At 29.8% G+C, this 27,359-nt stretch overlaps 17 protein-coding genes across 17 annotated transcripts; 9 read left to right on the forward strand and 8 right to left on the reverse strand.

Moving 5' to 3' along the window:
* Window positions 1-81: 81 nt before the first annotated feature.
* REH1 (Reh1p) lies at window positions 82-1,281 on the reverse strand (the record flags this gene model as incomplete). Its single annotated transcript, XM_046079008.1, has 1 exon — window positions 82-1,281. The coding sequence occupies one exon, from the start codon at window positions 1,279-1,281 to the stop codon at window positions 82-84; it is 1,200 nt and encodes a 399-aa protein (XP_045933864.1).
* Window positions 1,282-1,761: 480 nt separating this feature from the next.
* Window positions 1,762-4,104, reverse strand: TSR1 (small subunit rRNA maturation protein TSR1; the record flags this gene model as incomplete). The annotated part of the gene is made up of 1 exon (XM_046079007.1): window positions 1,762-4,104. The coding sequence occupies one exon, from the start codon at window positions 4,102-4,104 to the stop codon at window positions 1,762-1,764; it is 2,343 nt and encodes a 780-aa protein (XP_045933865.1).
* Window positions 4,105-5,838: 1,734 nt separating this feature from the next.
* Window positions 5,839-6,009, forward strand: SCDLUD_004249 (40S ribosomal protein uS14; the record flags this gene model as incomplete). The annotated part of the gene is made up of 1 exon (XM_046081386.1): window positions 5,839-6,009. One exon carries the CDS (start codon window positions 5,839-5,841, stop codon window positions 6,007-6,009), a length of 171 nt encoding a protein of 56 aa, XP_045933866.1.
* Window positions 6,010-7,015: 1,006 nt separating this feature from the next.
* On the reverse strand, window positions 7,016-9,991 carry STE23 (metalloendopeptidase; the record flags this gene model as incomplete). Its single annotated transcript, XM_046079006.1, has 1 exon — window positions 7,016-9,991. The coding sequence occupies one exon, from the start codon at window positions 9,989-9,991 to the stop codon at window positions 7,016-7,018; it is 2,976 nt and encodes a 991-aa protein (XP_045933867.1).
* Window positions 9,992-10,357: 366 nt separating this feature from the next.
* Window positions 10,358-10,639, forward strand: ECM19 (Ecm19p; the record flags this gene model as incomplete). The annotated part of the gene is made up of 1 exon (XM_046079005.1): window positions 10,358-10,639. One exon carries the CDS (start codon window positions 10,358-10,360, stop codon window positions 10,637-10,639), a length of 282 nt encoding a protein of 93 aa, XP_045933868.1.
* Window positions 10,640-11,149: 510 nt separating this feature from the next.
* Window positions 11,150-13,048, forward strand: SYO1 (Syo1p; the record flags this gene model as incomplete). Its single annotated transcript, XM_046079004.1, has 1 exon — window positions 11,150-13,048. One exon carries the CDS (start codon window positions 11,150-11,152, stop codon window positions 13,046-13,048), a length of 1,899 nt encoding a protein of 632 aa, XP_045933869.1.
* Window positions 13,049-13,136: 88 nt separating this feature from the next.
* UBC9 (E2 SUMO-conjugating protein UBC9) lies at window positions 13,137-13,610 on the reverse strand (the record flags this gene model as incomplete). The annotated part of the gene is made up of 1 exon (XM_046079003.1): window positions 13,137-13,610. One exon carries the CDS (start codon window positions 13,608-13,610, stop codon window positions 13,137-13,139), a length of 474 nt encoding a protein of 157 aa, XP_045933870.1.
* Window positions 13,611-14,038: 428 nt separating this feature from the next.
* PEX19 (Pex19p) lies at window positions 14,039-15,088 on the forward strand (the record flags this gene model as incomplete). Its single annotated transcript, XM_046079002.1, has 1 exon — window positions 14,039-15,088. One exon carries the CDS (start codon window positions 14,039-14,041, stop codon window positions 15,086-15,088), a length of 1,050 nt encoding a protein of 349 aa, XP_045933871.1.
* Window positions 15,089-15,603: 515 nt separating this feature from the next.
* On the forward strand, window positions 15,604-16,362 carry CCW14 (Ccw14p; the record flags this gene model as incomplete). Its single annotated transcript, XM_046079001.1, has 1 exon — window positions 15,604-16,362. One exon carries the CDS (start codon window positions 15,604-15,606, stop codon window positions 16,360-16,362), a length of 759 nt encoding a protein of 252 aa, XP_045933872.1.
* Window positions 16,363-16,792: 430 nt separating this feature from the next.
* ART10 (Art10p) lies at window positions 16,793-18,274 on the reverse strand (the record flags this gene model as incomplete). The annotated part of the gene is made up of 1 exon (XM_046079000.1): window positions 16,793-18,274. The coding sequence occupies one exon, from the start codon at window positions 18,272-18,274 to the stop codon at window positions 16,793-16,795; it is 1,482 nt and encodes a 493-aa protein (XP_045933873.1).
* A 359-nt stretch (window positions 18,275-18,633) lies between these two features.
* Window positions 18,634-19,539, forward strand: ATP10 (Atp10p; the record flags this gene model as incomplete). The annotated part of the gene is made up of 1 exon (XM_046078999.1): window positions 18,634-19,539. The coding sequence occupies one exon, from the start codon at window positions 18,634-18,636 to the stop codon at window positions 19,537-19,539; it is 906 nt and encodes a 301-aa protein (XP_045933874.1).
* Window positions 19,540-19,917: 378 nt separating this feature from the next.
* SCDLUD_004258 (uncharacterized protein) lies at window positions 19,918-20,124 on the forward strand (the record flags this gene model as incomplete). Its single annotated transcript, XM_046076940.1, has 1 exon — window positions 19,918-20,124. One exon carries the CDS (start codon window positions 19,918-19,920, stop codon window positions 20,122-20,124), a length of 207 nt encoding a protein of 68 aa, XP_045933875.1.
* Window positions 20,125-20,380: 256 nt separating this feature from the next.
* On the reverse strand, window positions 20,381-21,688 carry IDP1 (isocitrate dehydrogenase (NADP(+)) IDP1; the record flags this gene model as incomplete). Its single annotated transcript, XM_046078998.1, has 1 exon — window positions 20,381-21,688. The coding sequence occupies one exon, from the start codon at window positions 21,686-21,688 to the stop codon at window positions 20,381-20,383; it is 1,308 nt and encodes a 435-aa protein (XP_045933876.1).
* Window positions 21,689-22,299: 611 nt separating this feature from the next.
* On the forward strand, window positions 22,300-23,514 carry CST9 (SUMO ligase CST9; the record flags this gene model as incomplete). Its single annotated transcript, XM_046078997.1, has 1 exon — window positions 22,300-23,514. One exon carries the CDS (start codon window positions 22,300-22,302, stop codon window positions 23,512-23,514), a length of 1,215 nt encoding a protein of 404 aa, XP_045933877.1.
* Window positions 23,515-23,646: 132 nt separating this feature from the next.
* On the reverse strand, window positions 23,647-23,874 carry COX8 (cytochrome c oxidase subunit VIII; the record flags this gene model as incomplete). The annotated part of the gene is made up of 1 exon (XM_046078996.1): window positions 23,647-23,874. One exon carries the CDS (start codon window positions 23,872-23,874, stop codon window positions 23,647-23,649), a length of 228 nt encoding a protein of 75 aa, XP_045933878.1.
* Window positions 23,875-24,263: 389 nt separating this feature from the next.
* Window positions 24,264-24,938, forward strand: COX9 (cytochrome c oxidase subunit VIIa; the record flags this gene model as incomplete). The annotated part of the gene is made up of 2 exons (XM_046078995.1): window positions 24,264-24,287; window positions 24,735-24,938. 2 exons carry the CDS (start codon window positions 24,264-24,266, stop codon window positions 24,936-24,938), a joined length of 228 nt encoding a protein of 75 aa, XP_045933879.1.
* A 297-nt stretch (window positions 24,939-25,235) lies between these two features.
* Window positions 25,236-27,131, reverse strand: VPS33 (tethering complex ATP-binding subunit VPS33; the record flags this gene model as incomplete). Its single annotated transcript, XM_046078994.1, has 1 exon — window positions 25,236-27,131. One exon carries the CDS (start codon window positions 27,129-27,131, stop codon window positions 25,236-25,238), a length of 1,896 nt encoding a protein of 631 aa, XP_045933880.1.
* Window positions 27,132-27,359: the final 228 nt, after the last annotated feature.

Consider the following 27,359-nt stretch of genomic DNA (forward strand, 5'->3'; position numbering starts at 1 on the left):
ATTATATTTGCTCCGTTAACAGCAGAAAAGGAGGAAGGAAGGAAGGAAGGAAGGAAGGAAAAGAGGAAAAAAAAAAAAAAATTACATAGTTTCATCTCGAAAATTGGCAAAATTATTACATCTTTTAATTTGTAACTGTATGGCTTTATTACTAGCTTTTTTTTCAAGCTGTTGCATTTTTGATTGTACCTTTTCGTATTCTTTCTTAGTCAATCCGCCTGCTAACCTTCTATCAAAAGTAGAAACTGCGGCCAGGGCTTTTTCTCTTCTAGCTTTCTTCTTTTCTAATAACTTCATTTTATAGTTATTTTGTTTGTCTTCTTCGTTAGAACTGCCCTCTGTATTGGATTTGAAAGCTACTTCAGATATTTTTTGTATTTCATTTTCCTCCCCCCTTTCTTCAATTTTAAATTGGACGTTATTTTTGGATTGCTTAAGAAAGTTAGAGTTATGATTGTTATCGGAATTTAACGGCGAATAATCATAATAGTCTTCGAACAAAGCTTTTTCTCTTAATGTCTCATAGGGCATTTTACAATGCCTTTTGGAATCCATGTGTGCCCTTATACTTTCAAGCGTCGAGCCTTGAAAGTTACAACATAAACAATGTTTTTCAGCAACAACAATATCTATCAAAAATTCCAATAAACCTTTTAAATCCACTAAAAAGGATCTTTCAGGGATATATAAACCATGATTTTGAAACATATGCCTTACATTTAATTCAATTTCTTTATTATGCACGCCACAAAAAATGCAGTCTGTTAAAGAATAAGCAGATTCGTAGTCATCATTGGAGGAGGTACTATATTCATCATCACTACTGCTAGAAAAGTCACTTGGATCTTCATCTGTCAGTTCAAATGCTGATTCAGAAGTATAACCAAGCTCAGAAGCCGTTTCTTCATCAAACCCACTAGATAGTTCACTATCTGAAAACTCGCTTAATTTTTGTGGACTTAAATCATCCAAAAATTCGACAGTATTCAGCACTTCAGTATTTTTTGCTGGTTTTTTTTTCCGTTTGTCTTTAATAGGTTTTAAAACAGCAAACCCAAATTCATCTACTTGGTTCAAAGAATGCTGTTTTTCGGAAACTTTTAATTTTTCAGAAAATTCATTAGCTGAAACAGATGGTAACCCTGCTACTCTTCTTTTTAAATTATACCTATGCCATTCAGTTTTCATATGGAATCTTTGTAGATCACTTGAAACAAATTGAATCATACAGGAGTTACATGTAAATAATGTAGTAGTTGGAACAGTGGTAATAGAATTCATTTTAGATCAAATTAATTTTATATTCTTTCTTTTTTTTTTTGTGCTTCTTTACTATAGTTATAAACTTGTTAATCAAAATGTTCTTATTATAGATGAGACGGTTTTAATATATGATGAGTTACTCTGTATATTTTTATCTTTAAACAAAAAAAAAAAAAAAAAAAAAAAAAAAAAAAAAAGAGTAAAATGCAATAAAAATTAATAAAGTGCTTAAAGAAGGGGATAAAAACATCCAATTGTTGTGAACTAAGAAAATACTGTACTAAACTCTACTAGAATAAATATTAACTATTTAATTAGAATCATTACAAAAAGCCTTTGGTAGAGAAAAGAAATAAAAACAAAAATAAAAATACACAGTAGATCGAAGCAGTTTTATACACTAATACAAAATTTCAATAGGCAATATTTCTGAAAAATTATTAAAGTTGTTACAACAAGGAACAGGTGATCATACTAATTAAGCCAATATATATTGTTTTAACGATCCCATGCAGTAGATGGTTTAGGCCACATACGTTTATATAAAGACATAGCTACAACATCCTGTGCAGAAAGTTTAGCGTCAAAAGTAGCTTTGAAATAACCGTGTGTACCCAAACTTTCTTTAATAAACCCAGTCCGCCCACTCTTTGTAAATAAAGGAATTGATTTAAACCATTCAACATCTTCTGGTTTAAAAAACATAAAACGAACAGTAACCACTTTTTTATGGAACTTAAATGGATCTCCTGTTAATATAACTCTTTTAGCCATAATTCTGGTATGATCAGAGTTTAAGAAAGAACCATGTCCAATAAATTCGATACCTAGTGTATTTGAAGCAGAAGTTTTGAAAAAAATTGCTGGAGATTGTGTCATATCAGTTGGAGCAATACAAGTTACAATTGATAGAGCATTTTTGTGTAGAAAGTGTTCAAACTTATGAACATTATTAGGACTATTAGAAGCGGCAGAGAACATCGGTTGTATTACTTGTCTTCTAAATCCATATTGAACTATTATAGGTTCGTTCGAGGGAACTGGATCCTCGTATTCTTCCCATCTTTCAATAGAAAAATTAGAGACTGTATATTGTTGTTCATGTTCCAACAAACCATATACTGCAAAACATATTTGGGAAGGATCCATAACATTGGCTAGTAGACTCTTAGGAAATTTAATATATAGTTTTATTTTATCACCAGCCGTTACTTGGGCAGATTTTTTAGCATCTTTGGTCAACTTTTTTTTAGTATTTTTGTAATTACTAATTCTTAAGATTCTTTTCCATTCAGCGGGTGTTTCAGGATCTATTTCATCAACATCCCAGTCACAATTGTGTAAGTTTTTCAAACCTCTATACCTTTTTAAACGCTCAACAGCAGATTCTGAAGGATTCAATTCAATTTCATCTGGAAATTCTTGGTCTTCCTTTTCTAAGGCACGATATTCCATTAACTGTCTTTCTTCTTCCTCAGGACTTAAATCCATAAAATCTTCAGCTTCAGCATCAACTTCAGTATCTGAATAGTCATTTACAGCACCAATATCTGGATCAGTTACAGAACCTTCTTCTGGAGTCATCTCTACTTCCATATCTAATTCATCATCATCATCATCATCATCATCATCAACAGCATCATCTTGTTCATCATTCAGGTACCATCTTGCCTGGTATTGCGAAGTACCCAGTGGCATCTTGACTTTCTTAATTTCTTCCTTTCTTCCTGATAAATAACCATGGTCATCATATCTGGCTGACGTTAAGTTATCATATTCAAATTCATCTCTTTCGTAGTAACCAGCATCATCTTCCATATCTAAATCTTCCGGGGCGTACTGTTCCAGGGAATTTTGATCTTCGTTTGGTAAAAATGAATCTTCGTTTAATCCCTTTAATTTAGCCTTTTTATCTATTTTACTGATTTGGAAATCACCAAATCCTGGCAAATGAACTAATCTGTTAGTGTCAAACCCAATACCACGGACGGTACCATCAATGACTAAATGTCCTTCGTTTTCAGAATTCTCAATAAAATCTATAATGTCTGCTACCAAATAACCTCTATTATCCCTCCAATTAACTGATCTAGGAAGTTTTTGGCTCAAGATTCTCAATACATTTAATGAATCTGATTTTTTTTCCAAGTTGTACACACGATCTTCATTGGGAAAAAAATGCTTAAAAAAACTCTCCAAAGATTGTTTAACATCTAGCTGAAATTTCTCCTTTGGATGAACATCAGATAGGTTGGTAACAACTCCAAGATATGATGAAATACCTTGCAATTCCAAACTTCTAATGATTTGTTCACCATATTGTTGTTCAACTTCAGAAGTACCACTTAGTCCAAATATAACAAAATCGGCAACTTTAGCAGAGTCTAAAACGTTTATAATATTACTCATGTCTGGAATAATAAATTTTAAATTGGATTTGTATTTTGCTATGGTAACATTTGTAACAGATGGCATTTTAATATTCAAATCCATTAGCTGATTTTCAGTTAATTCTGATATTAGCAATTTCTTGACAATATCATCTGCATAAACATCAGTGGTTAATGGAATAATAGTGATAATCTTCTCCGCACCATTAGTGCCTTCAAACAATTTACGGTTTTGTAAAGATTCTTTGATTTTTTTATCTCTATTTTGTTTTGCCAAATGTTTCCTTTGAAGCTTAGGAATCACCTTATGGTTTGGTTTACCTGTCTTTCTCGATTCATCTGATTCAACTCTACCTTTGGTTAGCTTTTTCAAGGAACTTTTTGAGGCATGTTTTGATTTAAAAGCTTTGTGATTCTTTTTAAAAGAAGATCTATGTGAATGGTTAGCCATTGTATTTGGAATGAAAAAAAAGAAAGGAAAAGAAAAGAAAAGAAATACTAATAAAGTATAACAAATTGATAGTTATATATTTTAATATGGTTAGTATTTGTTGATGATTGTGCGGTTATAGTTTAAGAGTAAAGTTATAATAAAAGTTTTAGTTGAAATGGACGATAGGGTATAATTCTTTTGAATTAGGTTATAATAGTACCAAGATATTATATTTTGGTTTTAATTTTAATTTTTTTTTTTTGTTTTTGTTTGTTTTTGGCTGGATGAAATGTTTCACGGGAGGAAAAAATAAATAAATGAATAAAAAGAAACGTTAATCCAAAGAAAAAAAAAAAAAAAGGATTTGTGACCAAGACACAACATCTGTACATTAAGTTAACAGTTTTTTAAAATAATAAATTTTTTAAAATATTTTTGCACTTTCAAAAAAAAAAAAAAAAAGGAAAAAGGAAAAAGGAAAAAACACTTGATCACTTTGTAGTTATTATTATTTGCCAATCTTTTGTTTTTATCTCTCTTGTAGACCGAAATTTATTTAATGAAGCTTTTACAATTTTAAACCTAAATAACTTTTTTTCCACGCCTTTTATCACTTTATAATTTTACTCTCTTCATATCTAAAAAAATTTTTGTCATTTTTATTTTTTTTTTTCCAATTACAACTTTTTGTTCTATTATTCACATTGGTACATTTTTTTTTGTTTCTCTGTTTTTTTTCTTTTTTTTTTTTTTTTTTATACTTGACATTTTCTGTTTATGATGGGACTTTTTTCTTGTCAGTGTATTTTATCTAATAGTATTATGTTATCTTATATAATTAACATATTTTATTAACATTCTACCTTTCATTATTAGAAAAAGATCCAAAGAGAATATAGATAAATGTATGTACAAGTGAGACAATTCAATATATTAGAAAATATTTTTATACCAGCAACGTGAGTGGTGAACTTTGGGCTATGTTTGGGCAACACTTTAAAGTTATACAATACGAACCTCCTCATTTTTTCTAAACAAATACAAAAAAAAAAAAAAAAAAAGAAAACAGAGACTGTGGATCAAAATTAGATAATTTACAATTCTTTATTCAACGTCAAATATAATTTGCGTGCTAGTGTTTTTAAAATGAAAATAATATTCCAACTGTAGTCAGTAATCCGGGTATTCAATACACAAAAATTTTTCCACACTGGAAATTCTGCTTCCTTATAAATGTTATTTGTTTTGACGAATTTTATTTATTTACCTATGAAATTGGGAGAATACAACCAGACAATGTTTTGACCGTTAAATTTGGAATTTACAAAGCACGATTGAAAATGCCATTTTACAAAGTAGTATTTCGTAATAAGAGTATTTTTGTATTGGAACAAACCTAAATTGAGTGGACCAGTTTTTTTTTGTTTTTTTTTTCCCTTTTTCTTTTTAGTCTATGAGGTTGGTGGCTTACATTTTCATTAATCATAAAATCACTGGTGCATTTTAAGGAGAGATCTCTTTTAAAAATCCAGACCGAATATGCGGAATTATCGAACATTCTGTTTGAATTATTTTCTGTGCATATTTAATTGTTCATTGTTTGCGATATATAAGTGTTTCCCAAATTAGTGTCTGCTGATATTGCTTTCATGTAATTAAATCTTATTTTACTAACTTTTATTTTTAATTTTTTCCATCCAAGATGGTTTCGTAAATAAATTGTTGATTACTAGTAGAAAAAAAATATTCAAAATGGCTCACGAAAACGTTTGGTTCTCCCACCCAAGAAACTATGGTAAAGGTTCTCGTCAATGTCGTGTCTGTGCTTCTCACAATGGTTTGATTAGAAAGTACGGTTTAAACATCTGTCGTCAATGTTTCAGAGAAAGAGCCAAGGACATTGGTTTTTACAAGTACCGTTAAAGAAAGAAAGATATGGATTGCTTGTTTGGTTTAAATAATACATATTACGACACCTCATTAGCAAGTTTTTGTGAAGTTTTCATTTAATTTTTTTGTCCATTTTTCTTTTTAATATATATATATTTATATATTACATCTTTCCAAATAAAACCTTTTTTTTTTTTTTCTCTTTAATAAAAATAAGATTATCTTCTTTTATTATGCTTAACGCAGTAGAATTTGAATTTATAGTTGAGACTTAAAGCGTGTTAATCGGCAACATTTTAAATATTATTTACTGAGTGTTTTTTTTATCTTTTTTATAAAATGCTTTAATACAAAGGGAAAAAAAAAGCCCTATTTATATTAATAAAAATCTAACCAAGTTTGAAAAAAAAAAAAAAGAAATGTAAATTTGGAAAAAAAAAAAATTAAAAAAAAAAAAAAACAAAAAAAAATATTTAATAAAAGTTAGTAATTAGCGCATATAAATAGGAAACATTTTCTATAATCTGTTATTTTATACAAGCCCTTTTTTATCAAATTTATCTTTTATTTTCTTCCTTTTCTTCAGCTTTTTTGGAAAAAATTCTAAAAAGGCTGAATCAAAAATTTACCGGAAACATTGCCACAGTCGGTCGCTTCATTGCCTTTGTACTGCATTTAGACCGATTGCCAGAAAAGTTTTTGTTACAAACAAACTTTCTTGGGTTTCCCAGAGCAGAATCCAAATATCTAGACTACGGTTGGGGTATTTGTTGTACGGATAGGAAGTTCGTGGACCGTGTGTTCATTATAGTCTCATGCCAGAGACTTTGAATGATAGTCCAGGAATGTCGAAAGAAGTTACAACATTTTATAATTTTATTTTTACGAAAACTTAAACTCTTTGTAAAAGAAAAAAATATGAAAAAATAGAGACAATCAAAAGCTACTTAAAAAAAAAAAAAAAAAAAAAAAAAGAAAAACTTATATTCATACAGAATAAACAAAAAGAGTTACAAGCTAAAAATGCAAATGTTAATTCTCACAATTTGGGTTCAACTACTTTAATCTTTTTAATTGGTTTTGGCAAGGAGCCCAATGGCATATTCAGTTTGAATTCTTGAACATCTTGAATTTTCACACAATCTTCAAGGATGATGGAATGTTCTCCTGATTTACCATTTTTTTTAGATTTCAAATGAATAATTAATTTTTCATCATTTTTCAAAATACAATTGTTGTAAAAAGCTTTAATATTTTCCAATGTGATGGTTGCAACGATTCTGGCACGACGTTCGTTTTTCTCAAAATTCAAATCGCCACTTGAAATTGCATTATTAAATCTTGATGTTTCTTCGCCTAAATTTTTAAATTTCTGGGATAAAGTACCAATAACACCCCTCTTAATAGCTTCGAAGTCCTCAACTGTCATTTTATTTAAAACTTCATGTATTGTATGTTTAATAAAATGATAAATACGAGATTCAACATAGTTGGAAGTATATTCACTTTGAACTAAAATCCTTAGGAAGTAATATGGCGAGGTTGGAGAAAGCGTCCCACTGAAAACAACATAACCCAACTGTTCAATAGTACGTAGTTGGTTAAAACAAGGCTCATGGATAATTTGTGTAAAAAGTTCCATTAGAGCACCTGTTTCCTCTTGAGCAGTAAAATCAAGGTCATTCAAAATGCCGTCGCCAACATTTTCACTAATCTGAACAGTGTATTGGATACAGGAGTTAATATTTTCCTTATCAGCCAGTCCTTTTATAAATCTATATTTATCGTTGATAACAATAGATCTTTGTAACCCTTCTTCCAATTTTTGTAGAGAAGAACCGTCAAGAACTTCTAATATCTGCGAATTAATTTCAATTGATTCAGAGGCATTGAAATTACCGTGCACAATTGTTTCGACAAATATCTCTTTGAAAATTAGTTTTTCAAACAATTTCAAATCTTCAAATTCTATTTCTGCCAGCGCCTTTAACTTATCATTGATTAAATAGCTACGTTCGTGGATAAGATTTGACCAAATGGAAGAAATTTGTTGATATGGAACATTATATAAAGAGTTCTCAAAATTTTGGATTAATTTTTGTTTAAAGACTTTAAATCTGTCAAAAGTACTCTCAAAATTTTTAACACCTAACAAAAATTGCAAAATTAATTTTTGAGCCTTTTCGTTATAACCATAAAATGTGATTGTTAGCCCAGAATTAGTTTTCGATAAATTAATGGTTAGGTCAGCAATGCTGGCATCGTAGATAATGGTTGAATTTAGATGATCATTCACCAAATTACAAAAAAGAGATGTCAACACATTGTTTTTCAAAGTACAATAAGTGAAGGGCAACGTTAGCATATGGATAACATAACCCCTGGGAACACCAAATCTATCATCCTTTTTAAACCATAATTTTGTGGCTGCATTAGATTGCAATAGATATGGTGCCTTTAAAGGTTCGATGCCCTCTGGAATTGGATCAACATGGAAATTCGTGGTGATATAAGGGTTTTTTCTTGGCAAATGTAAACTATGGTTTTCGGGTAAATTTTCTAAAGTGTCGATGAAATCGTCAGAATAAGGTACGACAGCATATTGAGTGCCGTACCATTTTTCTACTAAATTCGTCTTGACATGGCGAGAAATTAAAACTATCCTAGAGTTTTCTACGGTTAAGTAGGACAAATAATTTTCAATTTCATCGGCATCATATTTATCCAACAAATTTGTGGCCAATATCTTGTTAGGTGGGATATAACTATCCTTTTCTAAAGACTTGGATAAATGTGATACAGTAGAAGATGGTCTGGTTTTTTGTTTGAATTTAAAAGATGCGTATTCTATATCTTGTAACTCTTCAAAAATCCATTTTTTAGGGATACCACTGTGTTTCATCATTTCTATATACTGGAAACAAGCTTCGACAACTTTTTCATAGTTTTCAATACCTTTTGGAGTCAAATCAATGTGTATAGACAAAGACCCATTATCTGGAGAAATAGTGTGCCCACCACAACTCAAATTATGTGCCCAAGCTTTTTCCTTTAAATATGACAATAACGAACCTTCGCCCTCGTGGCCAATCAAATGACTGAAATAATGTTGTGGTTTGAGTTCCCATAATTGATCAACATCTGGAGCTTTAAACATTATTTCTAATTTTTTCAAATCTTTTACAGGTTTAACGTAAATAATTTTTTGTAAGAATTCAGGGATAAATAAATCAAAATCGTAATTATCATGTGGGACCTCCAAGTCTTTGTTACTAATATTTTGGAAAAGCTCGTAACACCAGTCACTCAAAGTATCCAAATCTTCTCTACCCAAGACACATAATTTCATTAAATTAGCAGAATAATATTTATTGTGAAACTTCAACAATTCTTGTCTAACATCAATCCCATTCTGGACAGGAATTTTATCCAATGTTTGTAAATTCCCCGTAGAAAATTTATGATAGGGATGTTTAGGATTTGTTAGAGTTTTTTCAAGTTGAAATAGTCTCCACGTATCATTTTGCAAATTTTTTTTGTTTTCACTATCAACTGCGTTTATTTCCTTTGCGGTGCTGTCATTATTAAACAATGGGCATGAAAAAAATCCGGAAAATCTATCCAAAGCACCTTTTAAATGATCATGGTTAACTTGGAAATAGTAATTGGTATTCATAGAGCTAGTATACGCATTAGAATCACCACCGTGTTTATTTAAAAATTTGCTGTACTCATTTTCATCGGGAAATTTTTCAGATCCCATAAATAATAGATGTTCACAAAAATGAGCTAGACCTGGCAATTCGTCAGGGTCTTGGAAAGAACCAATGTGGACATCCATGGAAGCAGCTGATTTGTCTGTGGTAGTATCTTGTATAACCAAACACCTTAATTTATTTGGTAGTTGAATATATCTATAAGATCTATCATCTATATCAGATTTTAAAAAATTAGATTCCAATATTTTGTACGGCATTTGTTTAGGAATTGCCGTGCTGATCTTCTTAATAAGCATAGATGTTCAGTTGTATAAGTTCTGATGTTTGGCAAGCTTGTTGTTGTATCTAAAAGTGTGAATTGAGGAAAACCAAAAGAAGAATTTCGTTACAATAATAAAAATTTTCTATTTTTATAGGAAGCAAATTGAAAAAAAAAAAAAAAAAAAAAAAAAGGGTCAAAGATCGTATATTTTTACCCGGTTTTGCTGTTTTTTTTTATTTTATTTTTTTTTTTTCAATTTTGTTTAAGAAAAGCTTTCGTATTCAATCTTCTTCCCACCCAGCCAACAGAAACTTTACCCTTTTTTTAAACATTTCTTGTGAAATAATGTCTATCAAAGTATAAGAAAAACCAACAACATATGGCAATATAAGCATTAAAAATGGGTAGATTAAAAAGTTTTGATTTAACAGTATTGGGTGTTATATTTATTGCAGGTATTTATACTGGTACCAAATTTTTTGAACCAATTGTTATTGATCAATTGAAAAAGGATGGCAATTTAAGAACTGATATTGAAGTTCCATTATATGATGATTCAGGTAATCCATTAGTTCCGAAGAATATGATGAATATTAAAGATGAACTGACTAGGGTTAGCGAAGAAAGAAACAAAGAACGTGTTTTTAAGGAAGAACAATTTCAACAACAAAATAAAAAATAAATACAGTACAGTGTATATAACTAGACATGGAATTAGTTATTTACATAAGATATTAAGATCTTTTTTGTTAACAAAAGTGGTGTAGCACATACATGTATATATTATATTTCAAATTTCTGTGCAGTTAATTACTTGGCTTGCATTTATTGTGAATTCGGTTTGGATTAATTGCACTTTTCTTTTTTTTTTTTTTTTCTTTTTCTTTTTCTTTTTCTTTTTCTTTTTCATCTCGTCATATTAAAAAAAAAAAAAAAAAAAAAAATAGAATGTCGAACAAACACATTTCCAGCTTAACTTTTTTTCTTTTTTTTTTTTTATTTTCCTTAAGAAAAGTCTTTTTCTTGTGTGTCTTATATTATTGCGACTGGTTCCTTAAACTTTTTACTCTTTTATATATCTGTTCCCTTCTGTAATTAAATTCTTTCCATTTTTTTTGATCTCTTTTTTTTTCTCTCTCTTTTTGACATCGTTCTCTAATAAAAAACACAATAGCTCCCATAACAACCTAAGATGGGTAGATCAAAGAAAAGATCCAGAAATGCTAGAAAATTGGCATCTCCTTTAGAAAACAACAATAAAGAAAATGAAGCCAAACAATTGGCCAAAATCATGCCATTACTACAAAATTTGCAGAGTGTTGTTCCTAATGAAAAAACAATGGCATTGTCTAGCATTTCTTTATTGTGTGAAGATCCTCATTGGAGACAATTGTTTTTAAAACAAAAAATAATAAATATAATAATGGCCAAGCTGATAAATGATTCTAATACGGAAATAGTAGTTGATTCTATGGGTTTGTTAAGAAATTTATGCATCGAAGAAGGTTATGATGTCTGTACCTACTTATATCGATTAGATGTTTGGATCACTATAAAAAATGGGTTGTCTAAAGTCGAGCAAAGTATAAACTTTTTAGAAAATAATACTTCAAATAATAACAATTTAAAGAGTGAAAGCATTAGGCTAGTATTTGCTTATGCTGATAATTTAATAAGTTTGATTGTGGCTTTATCTAACGGGAATGAACAGTTTTTTCAAGATATTATCAATAGTGATAAATTAGAACTTATTTTTCAAAATATTACCAAGATATTGAGTTATGGCGTCAGCACTAATAATGCTTTAAATTTGAAGATCCCTATCAATTTGTTTAACAGTATTTTAGATTTACTCTATAGTTTTAGTTCAGAATCTCTCGATTTCATCGATTTGTTAGGTAAAAACGAATACCTTTCGCAATTTATTGAACAAATGATTGAACACAAGAATGATAATAGTCACTATAATGAATTAACCTGTGTTTTGATCGAAGGTCTTCATTTGCAGCTTTTAGATTTAAGAATAACATTAGATCAAGCTTGTAAAATAAGCAACAACGTGTGTTCTATAATTAATAATAAAATCGACATCACCATGTTACAATCCGATTTAAAATTATTAAACGAAGAAATCCCCTCATCATCAGATTCAAACATTGGTTCCAAGATTAAAGAATTGAGCAAGAAAAGAGAGTCCACTACGGTAAAGGTTCAAGCCATCGAATTAGGCATGGATGTAATCACCGCCATTTTAGAGATACTTGGTTCTCAGCTAGAGGAGAATCCCACCAACATTAATACTAGTGATATATTTTCACAATTTATTAATTCGCTACCTGCTTTCTTGCACAAACTTTACACTGGGTTTGAAAGTGCTACTAGTTCCATATTGACTGGGCTGAAAACTAGAATTTTAATATGTTGGAATAATTATTTGTGGGTATTATTGAATTTGTCAGAAAACGGAGTTTTTGATTTGCCTGACTCTTCAATTTGGAAAAATTTATTACAAGATTTAAACGGCAATGCTGGGAATATTGATGAAGATGGGTTTGAGGTTGCTAAATATGGATGTTTGTGGGCTTTATTGAAATCCAACACTTTGCTTGTGTTAAGAGAGATACCCGAACCATTAACGTTGGCCACTTCGTTAATAACTCTGTATAAAACTAATTCAACTGAAGATAAATGTAGTACTAAAGGTGATTCTAGTAGTATCGAATTGAAACAAAGGTTAATAGGATGCTTAGCATGCTTGGGTAAGGTTAATACCGAATATAATACTATTATTGGAGATTTTTTCATTAATGAATTATTGGGTAGTTTGGAAACCGAGCCAATACTAATTATTGATTTGTTAAATAGTATATTTGATATTTATGGAGATGCTAGTTATGAATATGATTCAGTCAATTTTGTAGAAAAGGATAGATTATTATTTTTGGAATCTGTTATCAGCAAGCGAATTCAAAATATCTTTAAGCTTGTTGACAAAAATAAGGATCCGGGTTTAAAAACTGCTTGTACCAATACTTTGGACATTTTGAACAGTTTTGTTAGATATAAAAAAAATGAGGGAGATAATAATTAAGAGTTATATATATATATATATATAGTATCTAAATGTATACAACGATGCTAGTGCATTCGTATTTGAATTATAATAAAGACATATATCGCTATTTAGGATATTTTCTTGCTTGTTCCAAAACTTTAGTTTCGTATTCTTTAATATTTCTACTAAAAGCTCTCCAAGCTGGTTCCTGAGCAGGAGAATTTGGATTTGGATTTTCTAGTAAACTTTGAATACCCAAAACTATTTGTTTTAAAGTGATAGCTGGTCTCCAATCTTGACTTTCATTTAAAATGCTTAAACATATGGTGCCGCTGGGATAGACATTCGGATGATAAAACCCAGCGGGAAATTTAACTTTCGGCGGTTTACTTGGATAATCATTTGGATATTCTATAGTTATTGGAAAACAACCTTGTCCCCATATCGTATTTTCTTTTCCTGGAATACCTGCATCCCATCGTTGCATATTTAAGGAGCCATCTGAGTTTTTGGTAGGTTTGGCCCAAAATCCAAATGGGTGATCTTTACGCCATTTTTTTCTTTCTTCTTGTAAACGTTGTAGACATAAACTACTCATTATTATTGTTTGTGATATTGTATTATATATCTAAGTTTGATTTAACGTTGTGAATATTTTTTTTATTTTTATTTTTATTTTATTTGTTGTTTTTTGTGATTATATTTTTTTGAAAGTTATTTCGATTGTTTATTATTGAAAAAAAAAAGAAAAATTTACATTAATCAAATTATTAAATTTTTTTTTTTTTTTTTTTGCCGGATTTTGTTATGAAATTTTTTTTTAACCTAAAAAAGAAAAAAATTGCATAAAATTGCATAAAATCACCACTTTTTTTTTTTTTTTTTTTTTTACTTTTTAAAAGAAATATATATATATATATATAACTGTGTTTCAAATAATCAAAAGAGTAGTTTTAACATATACGTATCAGATATAACAAGTCTTTAATCCTTCATACATACTTTACTGCGTCCATTAAATTAATAATGAGCGATATAGATGACTTGGACAGTTATTTAAATGATGAGGATTTGCATTTAAAACCGGAAGAAGAAGAACAAGTTATAACTGAATCTGTTAAGGTGACGAATCAGGTTATACATGATAATTCCAAAGATTGTCTAAAGACAGTGGATGTGACTGTAACGGAAAATATAAAGAATGATCAAACTACTAATAGTACAAATGATGATGAAGTAATCGAAAAATTAGAAAAAGATTTTAAAGAAATATTACTTGCTAATCAAGATGATAGCGCTAATGCTTCTGAAGAGACTAAAGAAGAACAAGAGAAGGCTTTAAAAGATTTTAAAGATATACTAAGCATGATGAATAACGCTAACGAGGGTGCCAAATCTGGCAAGCCTGATAGTAATACTTTTAGTAGCAATAGTACTGATAAAGTTACCGATTTTAAAGATATTGTATCAAATACGTTAGATAGATTAAAAGAAAATACCAGTAAAGTGGAAAAGGATCTGCAAAAAGAGAACCCTAAAAATAATGATAACACGCGGAGTATACCTGGCTTAACTTCTAATGACGACGTATTACAACAATTGCTATCCCAATTATTGCTCCCAGATAATGATGGCGATGGTTCTGGTAAAAGTGAGAACGAAGGAGGTGAGAGTAGTGATTTGGATAATGCTTTACTGAAGATGTTGGATCAAATGTGTACCAAAGAGGTGCTATATCCATCTATGAAAGAGTTACAACATAACTTTATAGAGTGGTTGAAAGTTAACGATGAGACTGCATGTGATTCGAAAGATAAATGGGAGACTTATCAAAAGCAATTTGATATTGTGAATAAAATTGTTGGTACGTATGAATTACCAGACTATTCAAATGATAGATATGGGAAGAGCATCACTGAATATCTAGATCAGTTGGAAGAATTGGGTGATATGCCAGTATCAGATAAGCATACTGCAACAGATAGTAGCACAGGGGATGTAGATCCTTTGTTATTAAATGAAGATAGTTTAAAAGACTTGGACTCAGAATTACAAGAGAATTGTAAGCAGCAATAATTTTGTGTGTGTCGTGTAAAGTGACAGTTAGATTTACCCACTTTTATTAGAATTCTAGAACAATAAAAGCGCAGGCATGATAACTTATCTTTGTGCGGGGATGTACAGCACGGTACTGCTACACGTGACTTGTGTGCTATTTTTGAAAAAGCGTTGTGCGTGTTTTTTTTGAGGGCGAGACACTTTTTCTATTTTTATTTTCATTTTTATTTGTATTTAAAAAATTTGTTTCTCTTTTAATCTTTTTTTTTCTTTTTTTTTAATACTTTTTTTGAAAATATATTTAAACAACGTCGTCCGCAATACTTTTTTTCCTTTCATTTTGACCAATTTCCTTTCAGTGTCATTTCGTTACAGTGTATTTTACTTTGTTATAAATCTCCTAATTCTTTTCCTTACAGCTAGTAAATATTTTAAAGAAGAAAAAGAGTTAAGACAACTGAGTTGGAAAAGTATAACAAGCCAATCATAACTTTTTTACAAGGACAAATAAAAGAAAAAAGGAAAGAAAAAAAATGCAATTCGGTTTAGTTTCCATGTTATCCGTTGCCTTTATGGCTTCTCAAGTTGTTGTTGCAACTCCTCCAGCCTGTTTGTTGGCTTGTGTTGCTCAAGTTAACAAGCAATCTACTGAGTGTAGTTCTTTAAATGATGCCTCTTGTATTTGTGATAAGGAGAGCAGTTCTATTCAATCATGTTTGAAATCTATTTGTCCAAATGGTAATGCCGATGCTGCTTATTCCAGCTTCCAAAGTTCATGTTCTAATTTAGGTTTTTCTGTCGGTTCCGTTTCATCTGCTTCCTCTAGTGCTGCTTCCTCTAGTGCTGCTTCCTCTAGTGCTGCTTCCTCTAGTGCTGCTTCCTCTAGTGCTGCTTCCTCTAGTGCTGCTTCCTCTAGTGCTGCTTCCTCCAGTGCTGCTTCCTCCAGTGCTGCTTCCTCTAGTGCTGCTTCCTCTAGTGCTGCTTCCTCTAGTGCTGCTTCCTCTAGTGCTGCTTCCTCTAGTGCTGCTTCCTCTAGTGTTGCTCCTTCCAGTGTTGCCTCCTCTAGTGTTGCTCCTTCCAGTGTTGCTTCCTCTAGTGTTGCTTCCTCTAGTGCCACTTCCACAGAAGCTGCCATCTCCACAACTTTTACTTCCAGTGCTAACTCAGTCTCTACCGCATCTTCCAGTACTGTTCTTGAGATTTCTGATATATATTCCGATGGTGCTGTTTCTATGAATGCCGGTAACATTGCAGCTGCAGGTTTATTAGCTCTTGGTGCTTTATTGTTTTAAAAATAATGGATGAGATAGTTGAAGTTTTTCCCTTTTTTTTTTTTTATTTGAAAAAGATTTTCCATCAGTTGCTTTGTTAATCAATTTTGCATTTTGTTGTTTTGAATACATACATTAAGTTTTTACTTTTTTTTTTTTTTTTTATTATTACATTTTTAATTGACATCGAATTACTATCGTTATTTTATTTATATTTATATGTTATTTTATTTTATACTAAAAAGTTTTTTATAATTCAACAAGTATAACAAAGTTTAATAGATACCCTAAAAATTTAATTGTTAGCAACACATACATGTATTTGCTTTTCATCTATAACGTATATATATATATATACATGTTTTTGTTTTTGTCTTTGATATATTCTATAAAATTAAATTCCCAATCGTCTGTTACAAATAGTAATGATAATACTCGCAAAAAAAGATACTTAAGCTCTATATTGAGGCAAACCCTCTCCATCCACATTTTCATTTATCGTCTGATCCCCAAAATATATTGGCAAACCTTCTTCGCATCTAATTTCTATCTCATCTGTATTGATTGTATGTGTATAGGTCTTATTTTTATAAATAAAATCCAAATGCACTCTAAATTTAAAGCTACGTTCAATATGGCTTGATTTAAAACTGTATAGTCTATTGCCCTTATGTATATGGTCATCTTGGTTAAATTTGTAATCTTTCAAACATTTATTCAACTGCAAAATGGGTATTTTAAATCCATAAAAGGTGTTATCGTTATCAAAGAAAAGTTGCCCCTTTTCTCCATCCTCACAACATTTATTATTATTGCCTTTAATAGGTTTCATTAAAGTGATATCTTGTGGACTTATAACATATTCTATATTTTTCAATTTGAACAAGTGCAAAAGAGAATAGTTTTCGTCTGAATTCTTACCAGAACGATAAATAACTCTTTCCAATAAATCAACAGAAAAGTTATCAATGATTATTTCCTTTGAAGGTACCGAATTTTGGAAAAATATAACAAAGTTATCTAATCTACCTTTTTCAAATATGTTATCCATTCTACAAACTTCAAAAAAATCCCTTGTTGATAATTGCGTAAAGCTTTTGTGGAAAATAATATCAGATATATCACTCAAATAGAATAAAAATCTTGGCCTGCCCTTGTAGAATTCGTCGCTAGTGGAGTCAATATGATTATTAATACTTTCTGGGGAATACATTCTTCTTTGATTAGGCAAAAACTCTATTAGCTTGTGATTGTAGTGATTTTTTTTGGTAATAGCTTTTAAAAAATTACCACCTGATCCAACATCAACCTCAACTTTAACATAATATTTTATCTGACCAAATTGATACCACCATTCTTCAAAATCCATTTTTAGGATAGGCAAAGAGCCCTCTTGTTCTTCACCTATGTAGATATTGAAAGATGGGGGTAGTTTATTGGTGTAACCATTATAATCTAAATATTTCATTAATTTGCTATAGGAAAGATTGGGGGCTATCTTGCTGTTCCTCGCAGATGTAGACATATACTTTGGTTCGCTTGGTAAAGTAAACTTGAAGGGGAAGGTATGTTGACCAGCTTGTAACTGATACCCTTTACTGCTTTTTGAATTTAATCGAACTTCTTTAGGGGGGAAAACTTGGTCATTCTCATCAACCAACATGGCAATTGTAGAGATTGATGGGGTTAAATAGTTTGTAAAAAATACAGGGATGGTGGACATTGCGTATTTTTGCATTTCTAAACTTTGGACCTCATCTCTTGAGATAGTAGCTGAAAATCCTTTTAAAGATATTGTTATTTTTTTAATTGTGGTTTGTTTTTTTAAGTTTATTTTCACATTGCCTGTTATAATTACGGGCTGAATGTCATCGGTATAAAACTTAGCATTTAATGCTGGTGCTGTATTAATAATAGATTCGATATTAGGCATTCTGTTTATAAATTATTGTTATGTGAACATGGAATAGGTAGGCAGTGTCTATAAAGTTTGGGAGATCTTGAAAGATAGTAAAAAAAAAAAAAAATAATTATACAGATAAAATTTGCACGTATGTTTTATTTGGAGTATCAATAAAATTGACCCATTTTTTTTTTTTTTTCTGGATGCAACAGTCTGTGTTACCCGCCCTCGTCAACAACTATAAATTTTATCTGTTTTATTTTTTTTTTTATTAATTTCGTGAATAACAAAACAAAACAAAACAAAACAGAAAAAAGATCTTTGAGTAACACTTTTAACATATAAATAAATAATATCAAGCAAATCTCTTTCCCCCGAGAAAAACAATCATGATTAACAAAAGATATATTCATAATACTAAACAATCCCAATTCTTGTTTAAAAAACTAACCCAACAAATAGCCAATACTGCTCCAAAAGAATATAATCAGTTTCAATTGAGTAAACCAGTAGGCTTATCTACTCCGCCCAAGCCAAATGTAATGTACAAGGAGGGAAACTCATTTAAGGACATGTTTGACGAACGCAAAACCAGTCAAAGAACAAAAGAGTTGGAAAAAGAATTCCAACAGAGTGGATTCTTTGATATGTATGCCTTCAGAAAAACAAAGGGTAAATTATTTTTATCTCCAAAATCTTTTTGGAACGCCAAGTTTTCTCTTTATTTCCCCCATTTGGTTGGATCCAAACTATCAACTGGAGAAATAACTAATATAGAAGATTCCATGAGGGGGAAAATTACCGTGGTAAAGTATGCTGGTAATAAAGTTGGTGAGTCGATGGTTACTTCATTTTTCCAAAAAAGATCCAAAGATAATAAAAACCCAGTGGTAATTGACTATCTAAACGATGAAAATGCCATAAATAACGATTTTAATTTTAATGGGTCCTGTCCACCTCAAGTCCAAATTGTAGAAATCAATATGGTTGATAACTCTTTAAAATCATTCTTGTTGAAATTAACTTTATTCAGTTTGCGCCGTTTAATTACCTCCACTAAAAGGCAAAACTTGTACTTTATTTGTAATAGGAACCAGTTACCCTTTGGTAAAAGAGAAGAATTAGGTGTAAATAACGTTTATGCTGGTTATGTTTTCATAGTTGATCCGCATTTGAAAATAAGGTGGCTAGGTTGTGGTGAGGCTAGCGATGACGATGTTTGTACTCTATGGAAATCTGTTAAAGCTATTAAAAAAGAATTCACTTCTGATGGCCAATGCTCTATAAAAAAATGAATATTCCCTTTATATTTCCTAATAAATGTGTTCTTCTTGTATATAGTGTTAAATAGTAGACATACTTTTTGCTTCATATCTAAATATATATATATATATGTGTGTATTGTTAGATAAATATTCATCCTTTAAGTTATGAACACGCAATGGGACCAAGAGCACCTAGAAATTTGGAAGTTGTTGGTATTTAAAAGCTTCATCATTAATAAAATTCAGTTTTAATTAAAAAAATTTTTTTTTATTTTTATTTTTATTTTTATTTTTATTTTTATTTTTTTTTTTTTTTTTTTTTTTTTTTTATCCAGCTAAGAATCGATTTAAATTTCTATCTAACTTATCAACTTTTCTTCAAAAAAAAAAAAAAAAAAAAAAAAATACATGCACTTCAGGTTAAAAAAAATGGTTTTCAAAAGATTTTATTCACAACAACGACAACCAGTTTCACCGCATGCTTTGATTTATAGAGTTTGGGCAAAACCTGTTGGCAAAGCATTGTTTTTAAGCTTATCTACGTATTACTCGTTATATTATTTAAGAGAATTTTTAGATGATAGTAATATCACCAACTCAACAAGAAGTAATTAATTTTATTTGTTGTACATAGATATTTGGTACTTTGAAATGAAAATATAAAATTTAACATACTATTATACTGACTGATTATTTTAGTTATGTCTAAAGTAAGGAGGGGAAATCAAGTTTTTATTTATATTATTCACAGCATTAGGATTACTTAGATAATTTATATAAGTATAATTGCTAAATATATATATATATATATAAATAAAAAAGGAAAAGAACACTATTAAAGGATACAATCCATTGTTATAAATATAATCCTCTAATCAAACTTATCCATATCTTTCTTTAATCTATTTTCAACTGCATCTAAAAATTCATCAGTGTTAACATAACTCTTTCTATCATGTTTACCACAAGCAATGGCTAAATCTTTAGTCATAATTCCATCTTCTTGAACAGTATTTAATGTAGCAGCTTCCAAGATTTTAGAAAACTCAACAACCTTTGAAGTTTTGTCCAATTCACCTCTTTTTAACAAACCTCTACTCCAAGCAAAAATAGAGGCAATTGAATTGGTACTAGTCTCTTCGCCCTTTTGGTATCTTCTGTAATGTCTAGTAACAGTACCATGAGCAGCTTCACTTTCAAAAGTCTTCCCATCGGGACAAACCAAAATAGAGGTCATTAAACCTAAAGAACCAAAACCTTGTGCTACAATGTCACTTTGAACATCACCATCATAGTTCTTTAAAGCCATGACAAATCCACCTTTGGATTTAATCATTTGAGCAACCATATCATCAATCAATCTATGCTCGTACGAAATACCAGCTTTTTCGAACTTGCTTTTGTATTCAGCATCATAAATCTCTTGGAAAATATCTTTAAAGCTACCATCATATTTCTTTAGAATTGTATTTTTGGTGGCCAAAAACAAATTCAATTTCTTACCCAATGCCATTTGGAAAGAAGAATGAGCAAATCCTCTAATACTACTATCAGTATTGTACATTGCCAAAGCAACACCACCGTTAGGATCTTTATAGTCATAAACCAACGTTCTAACTTCCTTGCCAGTGGCCTCTTCCTTATAAACTAATTCTAATTGGCCTGGACCGGGAATCACTAAATCTGTGGCCTTATATTGATCACCGTGAGCATGTCTACCAATAATGATTGGTTTTTCCCAGCCAGGGATTAACCTGGGGATCCTTGGAATAACAATTGGTTCTCTGAAAACAGTACCACCCAAAATATTTCTAATAGTACCATTTGGAGACTTCCACATTTTCTTTAAATTGAATTCCTTGACACGGGCTTCGTCGGGAGTAATTGTAGCACACTTAACACCCACACCATAATGCTTGATTGCGTTAGCTGCATCAGTAGTGATTTTATCGTTAGTTTTGTCACGTGATTGGATAGATAAATCGTAGTATTTCAAATCAACATCCAAGTATGGTAAGATTAATTTGTGCTTAATCTTATCCCAGATGATTCTTGTCATTTCATCACCATCTAATTCGACTAATGGTGTTTTAACTTTGATTTTACTACTTAGGTATCTAGCAGTAGAAACAGTGTTGGTAAATTGGTAGATTTTGGTGAAGCTGCTGGTTCTCAACATGATGTGGTTTTTTTTTTTTTTTTTCTGGTTTTTTTTTTTTTTTCCTAAAAAAACAATATTTACTTACCTATTCCAGAAGTACAAAATTGGTAGTAATGAATAAATTGAAAATAAGGACGAAAGAATTAGTCAATGGCAACAGGGGAAAAAAAGAAGAGAAAAAAAATATATAAATATAAATATGAAAAAGATAAACAATATTAGAAATAATTGAATGATTTATATAAAAGTCATTGAATATATTCGTATACTAAAATATTGTATTTTATATATAGCAATGTAGCTTTTTAACCGTAGATCAACCCGCAATGCTTATTTCCCTCTTTTTTTTTTTTTATGCGGATAAAGAAATCCGGGATTGGTATCGGCAAAGATTTCCCCCCCTCCGTCTGCCACAGTTCTTTAATAATCACTAACCCTAATTAAGGGCCATAGTACAGCACTTGGGCGGCTAATTCTAGTATTTCTTTCCCCAACAAACCTTTTGTTTTAATTTCTAAGAATCATGGCTTGAATATATATACAACTTTAAAAGTTTAACTACATACACTGAATAAACTTTAGCAAGGAGGGAAAGACGTTAAAAAAAAAAAAAAAAAAAAAAAAAAAAAATGGCAAACGCATCTAACGATAATGATGAAAATAATAATAACAAATTACCTATAGATTGTCAAGTATGCCACGAATTAATGTCAGATAACAGTAATACACCTTTTTATCTAACCTCCTGTGCTCATGTCTTGTGTTCAAAACATTATGATAAAAATACTACAATATGTCCTTATTGTAATGCTCGCGGTATAACTGTATTGAATCTAAAAGAAAATGACAAAAGTAATGATGATGAAGAAATCAATAAGTTTTTTGAACCCTTACCTTTACAATTGGAGAATTTATATAGCATATCTATGTTTCAAAACAAAATCTTGCAAAATAGATGTAAATATCTATATGATTATAACAAGATATTAACTGACAAAGTTAGTAAACAAAGACAAATATTAATTAAAGCTAGAGATGAGATAAATAACATCCATGTGAAATATAAGGAAAAAATTCGTATGTTGGAAAAGAAAATAAATCGTAACAATAATAATAATAATGTTATATTAATAGAAGAAGATAATCAAAATTATGAAAAAAATAGAGTTCAAAAGTTTAATAACAATAATGTGGATCCAATGATGAAATCTTTTATTAAAAAAGTTAAAAAAAATTCTACCCTATCACGAGCATCCATAGCAAAAGCAAGTGAAGGTAATATTGATGCAACTAGTAATAATAATTATTATAAAATAGATAAACATAGAGTTATATCAGGACCTAGAACTGCGACATCGATAGTAGCAAAAAATATAATAGGAGAAACAACAGATATGGTAGAAGATACATCGGAAATTGAAATTGGTCGTGGTGGCAGCATTACAACTGCAGATACAAATAATAATAATAATAATAATATTAATAGAGTGTTTAATAAATTAGGTATTATACCTAATAATCATAATACTGGTAACATGGAGTATGCGACAAGACATAATAATATACCTAATAGAAGAAGAAACTTAACCGATTATAGTTACATGCATTATACGCACACGCCTAGTAACAACAATAATAGTATAATATCAAGTCGTAATGGTTTAAATAGTAACAATAATAATATTAATAACTTAGGAATGTTAAGATACATGAAAACCAATACTGGTACAGCAGCAAGACAATTAGACACTGGGTTTTCTATGAAATATCCGGTAAACTCCCCCTCATCCACACCGACTACATCATCCCACTTACTATCATCGAAATTTAAAAGAAGACGATAAATATCATTATTATATACTTTTAATATTAGTTTTATTTATGATGACTATTAAAAAAAGAAAAAAAAAATTTTTTTTAACCAAACACAGAATATTATATTATATCATATCATATAAAAGTTGCTTTACATAATCCTAAAAAGCACCAGATCTTTTCAATTGAACATAGGAGGCAATAAATGGAACAGCAAATCCAACTAAGAAATAAGAAAAATGAACGATAGCATATGGGATTTTTCTGTTGTGAACCTTGAATGGAATATTTGTATAAACACCGTCTTTGAAGTGAACACCTTGAGTCTTCATGGTGGAAGCAAAGGATCTTTTGGCAGTTAATCTAATCAAATTTCTAGCAGTGAACATTTTTTATTTTTTTTTTTTTTTGGTGATTTCGAATTATATTTTGGTTTGCTTCTGTTGAATTATTCAAATTATTGGAATTATTGGACTTGGTTCTTGAAGGAATAAAAATTTAAATTGGAATGAAACAAAAAAAGAAAAAGGAATATATATTTGTAGAATCAGCAGAAATAATAAGAAGATAATAGCATTTATCTCGGTGTCAAATAAAGAAGAAAAAGAAAAATAAAAAAAAATAAAAAAAAAAAGACTCCGTATAAGCGATATTACCAAGATTATTACTGCCGTTTTGGATAGTCAGATAACACCACAGACAAATCTTGTTTTGTTTTTTTTGTTTTTGTAATCTTTTTTTTTGTCTTTTTCCGTGCAACACTTTGTAAAATAATATCATGTTGTACGGTATTTCAACTCGTGTAGAGTGATGTTTTGAATAATGAAAATCACGCAAGAAAGAAAAACTTTTTTTTTTTTTTTATTTTCTTTTTTCTTTTTAGCAAAATATGATTGGTCAGCCATTTTACTTTTTTACCCGGGTTCAATTGTTTTTATTTTCTCCTCTTTATTTATTTTTTTTTTTTTTTTTTTTTTTTCTTTTTTTTTTTTACAAGTAATTTGCAAAACTTAGTATTATAAATTTGGCATGTATTGTAACCTTAACTAGAATAACTAGTAATTTTAATATTTTTAAAACTTTCTTTAGATCTTTTCTCATATTAATGTCTAAGAAGGGCCTATCATTACAATCTCTTTTTCTTTTTCTTCAAGTTCTCCCTTTCTACAAACATACATACTGATCTCGTAACGTTTATTAAAATCATAACAAGATATTTTTAACTTTTACTAATCACATATCCATATAGAATATAAACATAAATAAAATGGCTATTGCTCCAATTACTGGTACTTTAAAAAAAAGAATTATTGCTGATATTGCTATTGGCTTTTCCATTGGTGGTGTTATGGGTTCCTATTGGTGGTGGGGTTATCACAAAGATATTATCGGCAAGAGAGAAGCTTTTTATGCTAAATTGGCCGCAGAAAAGAAGGAATTAGCTGACAACTAGAAACTAATTAATTAATATAAGCGGTGTCTATTTTTCTCTATTTTTTTTTCTTTTTCCCCCCAGTAATAAGGTATAATTATTATTTCTTTTCGGTATAAGAAGTTAGTTAGAAGAAGGAGATATTTTTTTTTTTTTTTTTTGTTTTTAATCATATTTCATTCATTTATTTATTTATTTATTATATCTAAGTTTTTGCTTTTTCTTTTTTTTTTTATTTTTATATTCAGTTAAAAAAAAATTTAACAACAATATTGTCACTAGTGAACTAAATTGGGATGGGATATGGCTTCATGCCAATTATTTTAAAACCAAATTGTTCCCATCGATTATATTATTTGAAATTATTATCATATTATTATCGTTGTGTTTGGTGTTCTGCTTAGAATTATTAAAAGTGCCATTATTGTAAGCTTTCTTTATTGTACTTAGTTCACTAAAAGTTATTCCACCAATAATAACAACCAATAAAGTGGGATTAGTACCATTACTTCCACTGTTGGAACTATTTCCCCATTCTTTAATCTTTAAAATGTTGTTCAAATCTCTAACATGTTTCAAGGTGGGTGTGGTACAGCTATATTTTAAACTATATTGTAATATTCTTGTAATTATGGGTACTATGCCGCAATATGCATATGATAATGTATTATTGTTAACAGTTGCATTATTGTTGTCTTCTACGTTTGGAATATATTCCAATTTCTTCATCAATTTTAGCATGTTGCCATTGCCACTCAAAGTATTTGTTGTATCCATGGCAGTACTACAAATATATTCTGGTACAGATATTTTTTTTAGTGTCTCTGCTCCATAATGGTCAACTATCAAGTTCATCAACTCCTCAATGTTATTGCTGTTAGCATATAACAGTTTATGTATATAAATTAATCTTAGCAATCTGGGTAACATAGCAATATTTGTGCCATCGCCGCCCCCCATTAGCAACAAACTAATAATTTTTAATTTAAATGATTTATAATCCATGGAAGAGTTCTTGGCAGACCCACTGATACCAATAGCACCCAAAGACATTAGTAAATCTTGTTCAATATTCACAAATTCATCTATTCCCTGCTTCTCATATTCTGTTAATAATAAGTGACTTAATTCAACATTTTTACTCAGATCTTTTTGTAAATTTTCCAAATCAGGTAACTTTTTGAATAATATGTTATGTAAATCAGAAGTACTGCCGCTGCTCGTATTTTTATTCTTTATATCTTTTTTTAAGGCGGATAGTTCTACTAATTTGTCATTTAATATTGGACCAATGTCCCCAAAATTTTTATATTTTAACTCATTAAATGTATTATTATCTGGTGTGTTAATAGTAGCACTTGCATTTACTTCCGTTATAATACCTTGATATGTTAATTGAGTTAAAAGTGGTGTTAAATTATCTACGTTGCGATCAATGACAATGATATTCAAATCATCATTGCTACTGACAGTACTACTTTTTAACATACCCGTGTTCTTAAAGTTCTTAATTAATCGGTCCATAAAGCGATCATTGTCGTTTTCATCATTATTATTTGTTGAATATATCACTTTGTTGATTTTCCAAATATCCAAAGTTTTAATCAGTTGAAATATTCCATTTTCTAAATTGTACAATTCAACCATTTTATTGTTATTGCTATTGTCATTACAATTGCTGGCAATCGTGGTCGTAGTATTGCTTATATCGGTACAAGCATCTGTAATATAAACATTCGCATCTACTTCTATTGGCAGCATGCACCATGGAATTAAATTCATTTCCATTCTGGCGTCTTCATTACTACTACCTGAATCCTGCATTTCAAAAATTTTTCTGACAAAAAATCGTTCTTCCTCCAAATGTTCACCCCACGTACAATATATTATATTTTTAATATTAGCATCAATAATAATATCAGAACTTATAGGCTTGAATGATCGTATATCGTATAATAACGTAATATTATTATTGGTAGCTTCAGGTATATATTCTGTTATTATCTTTTCTACATTTATAATTTGAGTTAATTCAGAATACTTGATTATCCCATTTAGTATCTTGACTAAATGTTTTTGTGGAATAAGCAATATAGTCCCAGTATTGCCAGTGATATTATTTAATGCTTCTGTGAGGGTTTTTTTCAATATAAGTTTGTGACTGTTACTGTTGGTAGTTGTACTAGGTGTAACGGTGGTTGTCGTTGTACTCATAGTGATGTTATTGAGAATATAGCAATTCAATGGTACAAAATGTGGCACTTCCTGTTTATTTTTACTTTTATTTTTATTCTTAATATTATCGTTATTATAATTAGAATTATTATTGTTTATACGTTTAGGTAACAACTATACATTATAAAATAATGTTTATATTATTATTATTATTATTATTATTATTATTATTACTCCATTGCCGTCATTTTTACCAATATCACTTTT

Source organism: Saccharomycodes ludwigii, chromosome V (assembly GCF_020623625.1).
Source record: "Saccharomycodes ludwigii strain NBRC 1722 chromosome V, whole genome shotgun sequence".
In the NCBI taxonomy this organism is placed as follows: domain Eukaryota; kingdom Fungi; phylum Ascomycota; class Saccharomycetes; order Saccharomycodales; family Saccharomycodaceae; genus Saccharomycodes; species Saccharomycodes ludwigii.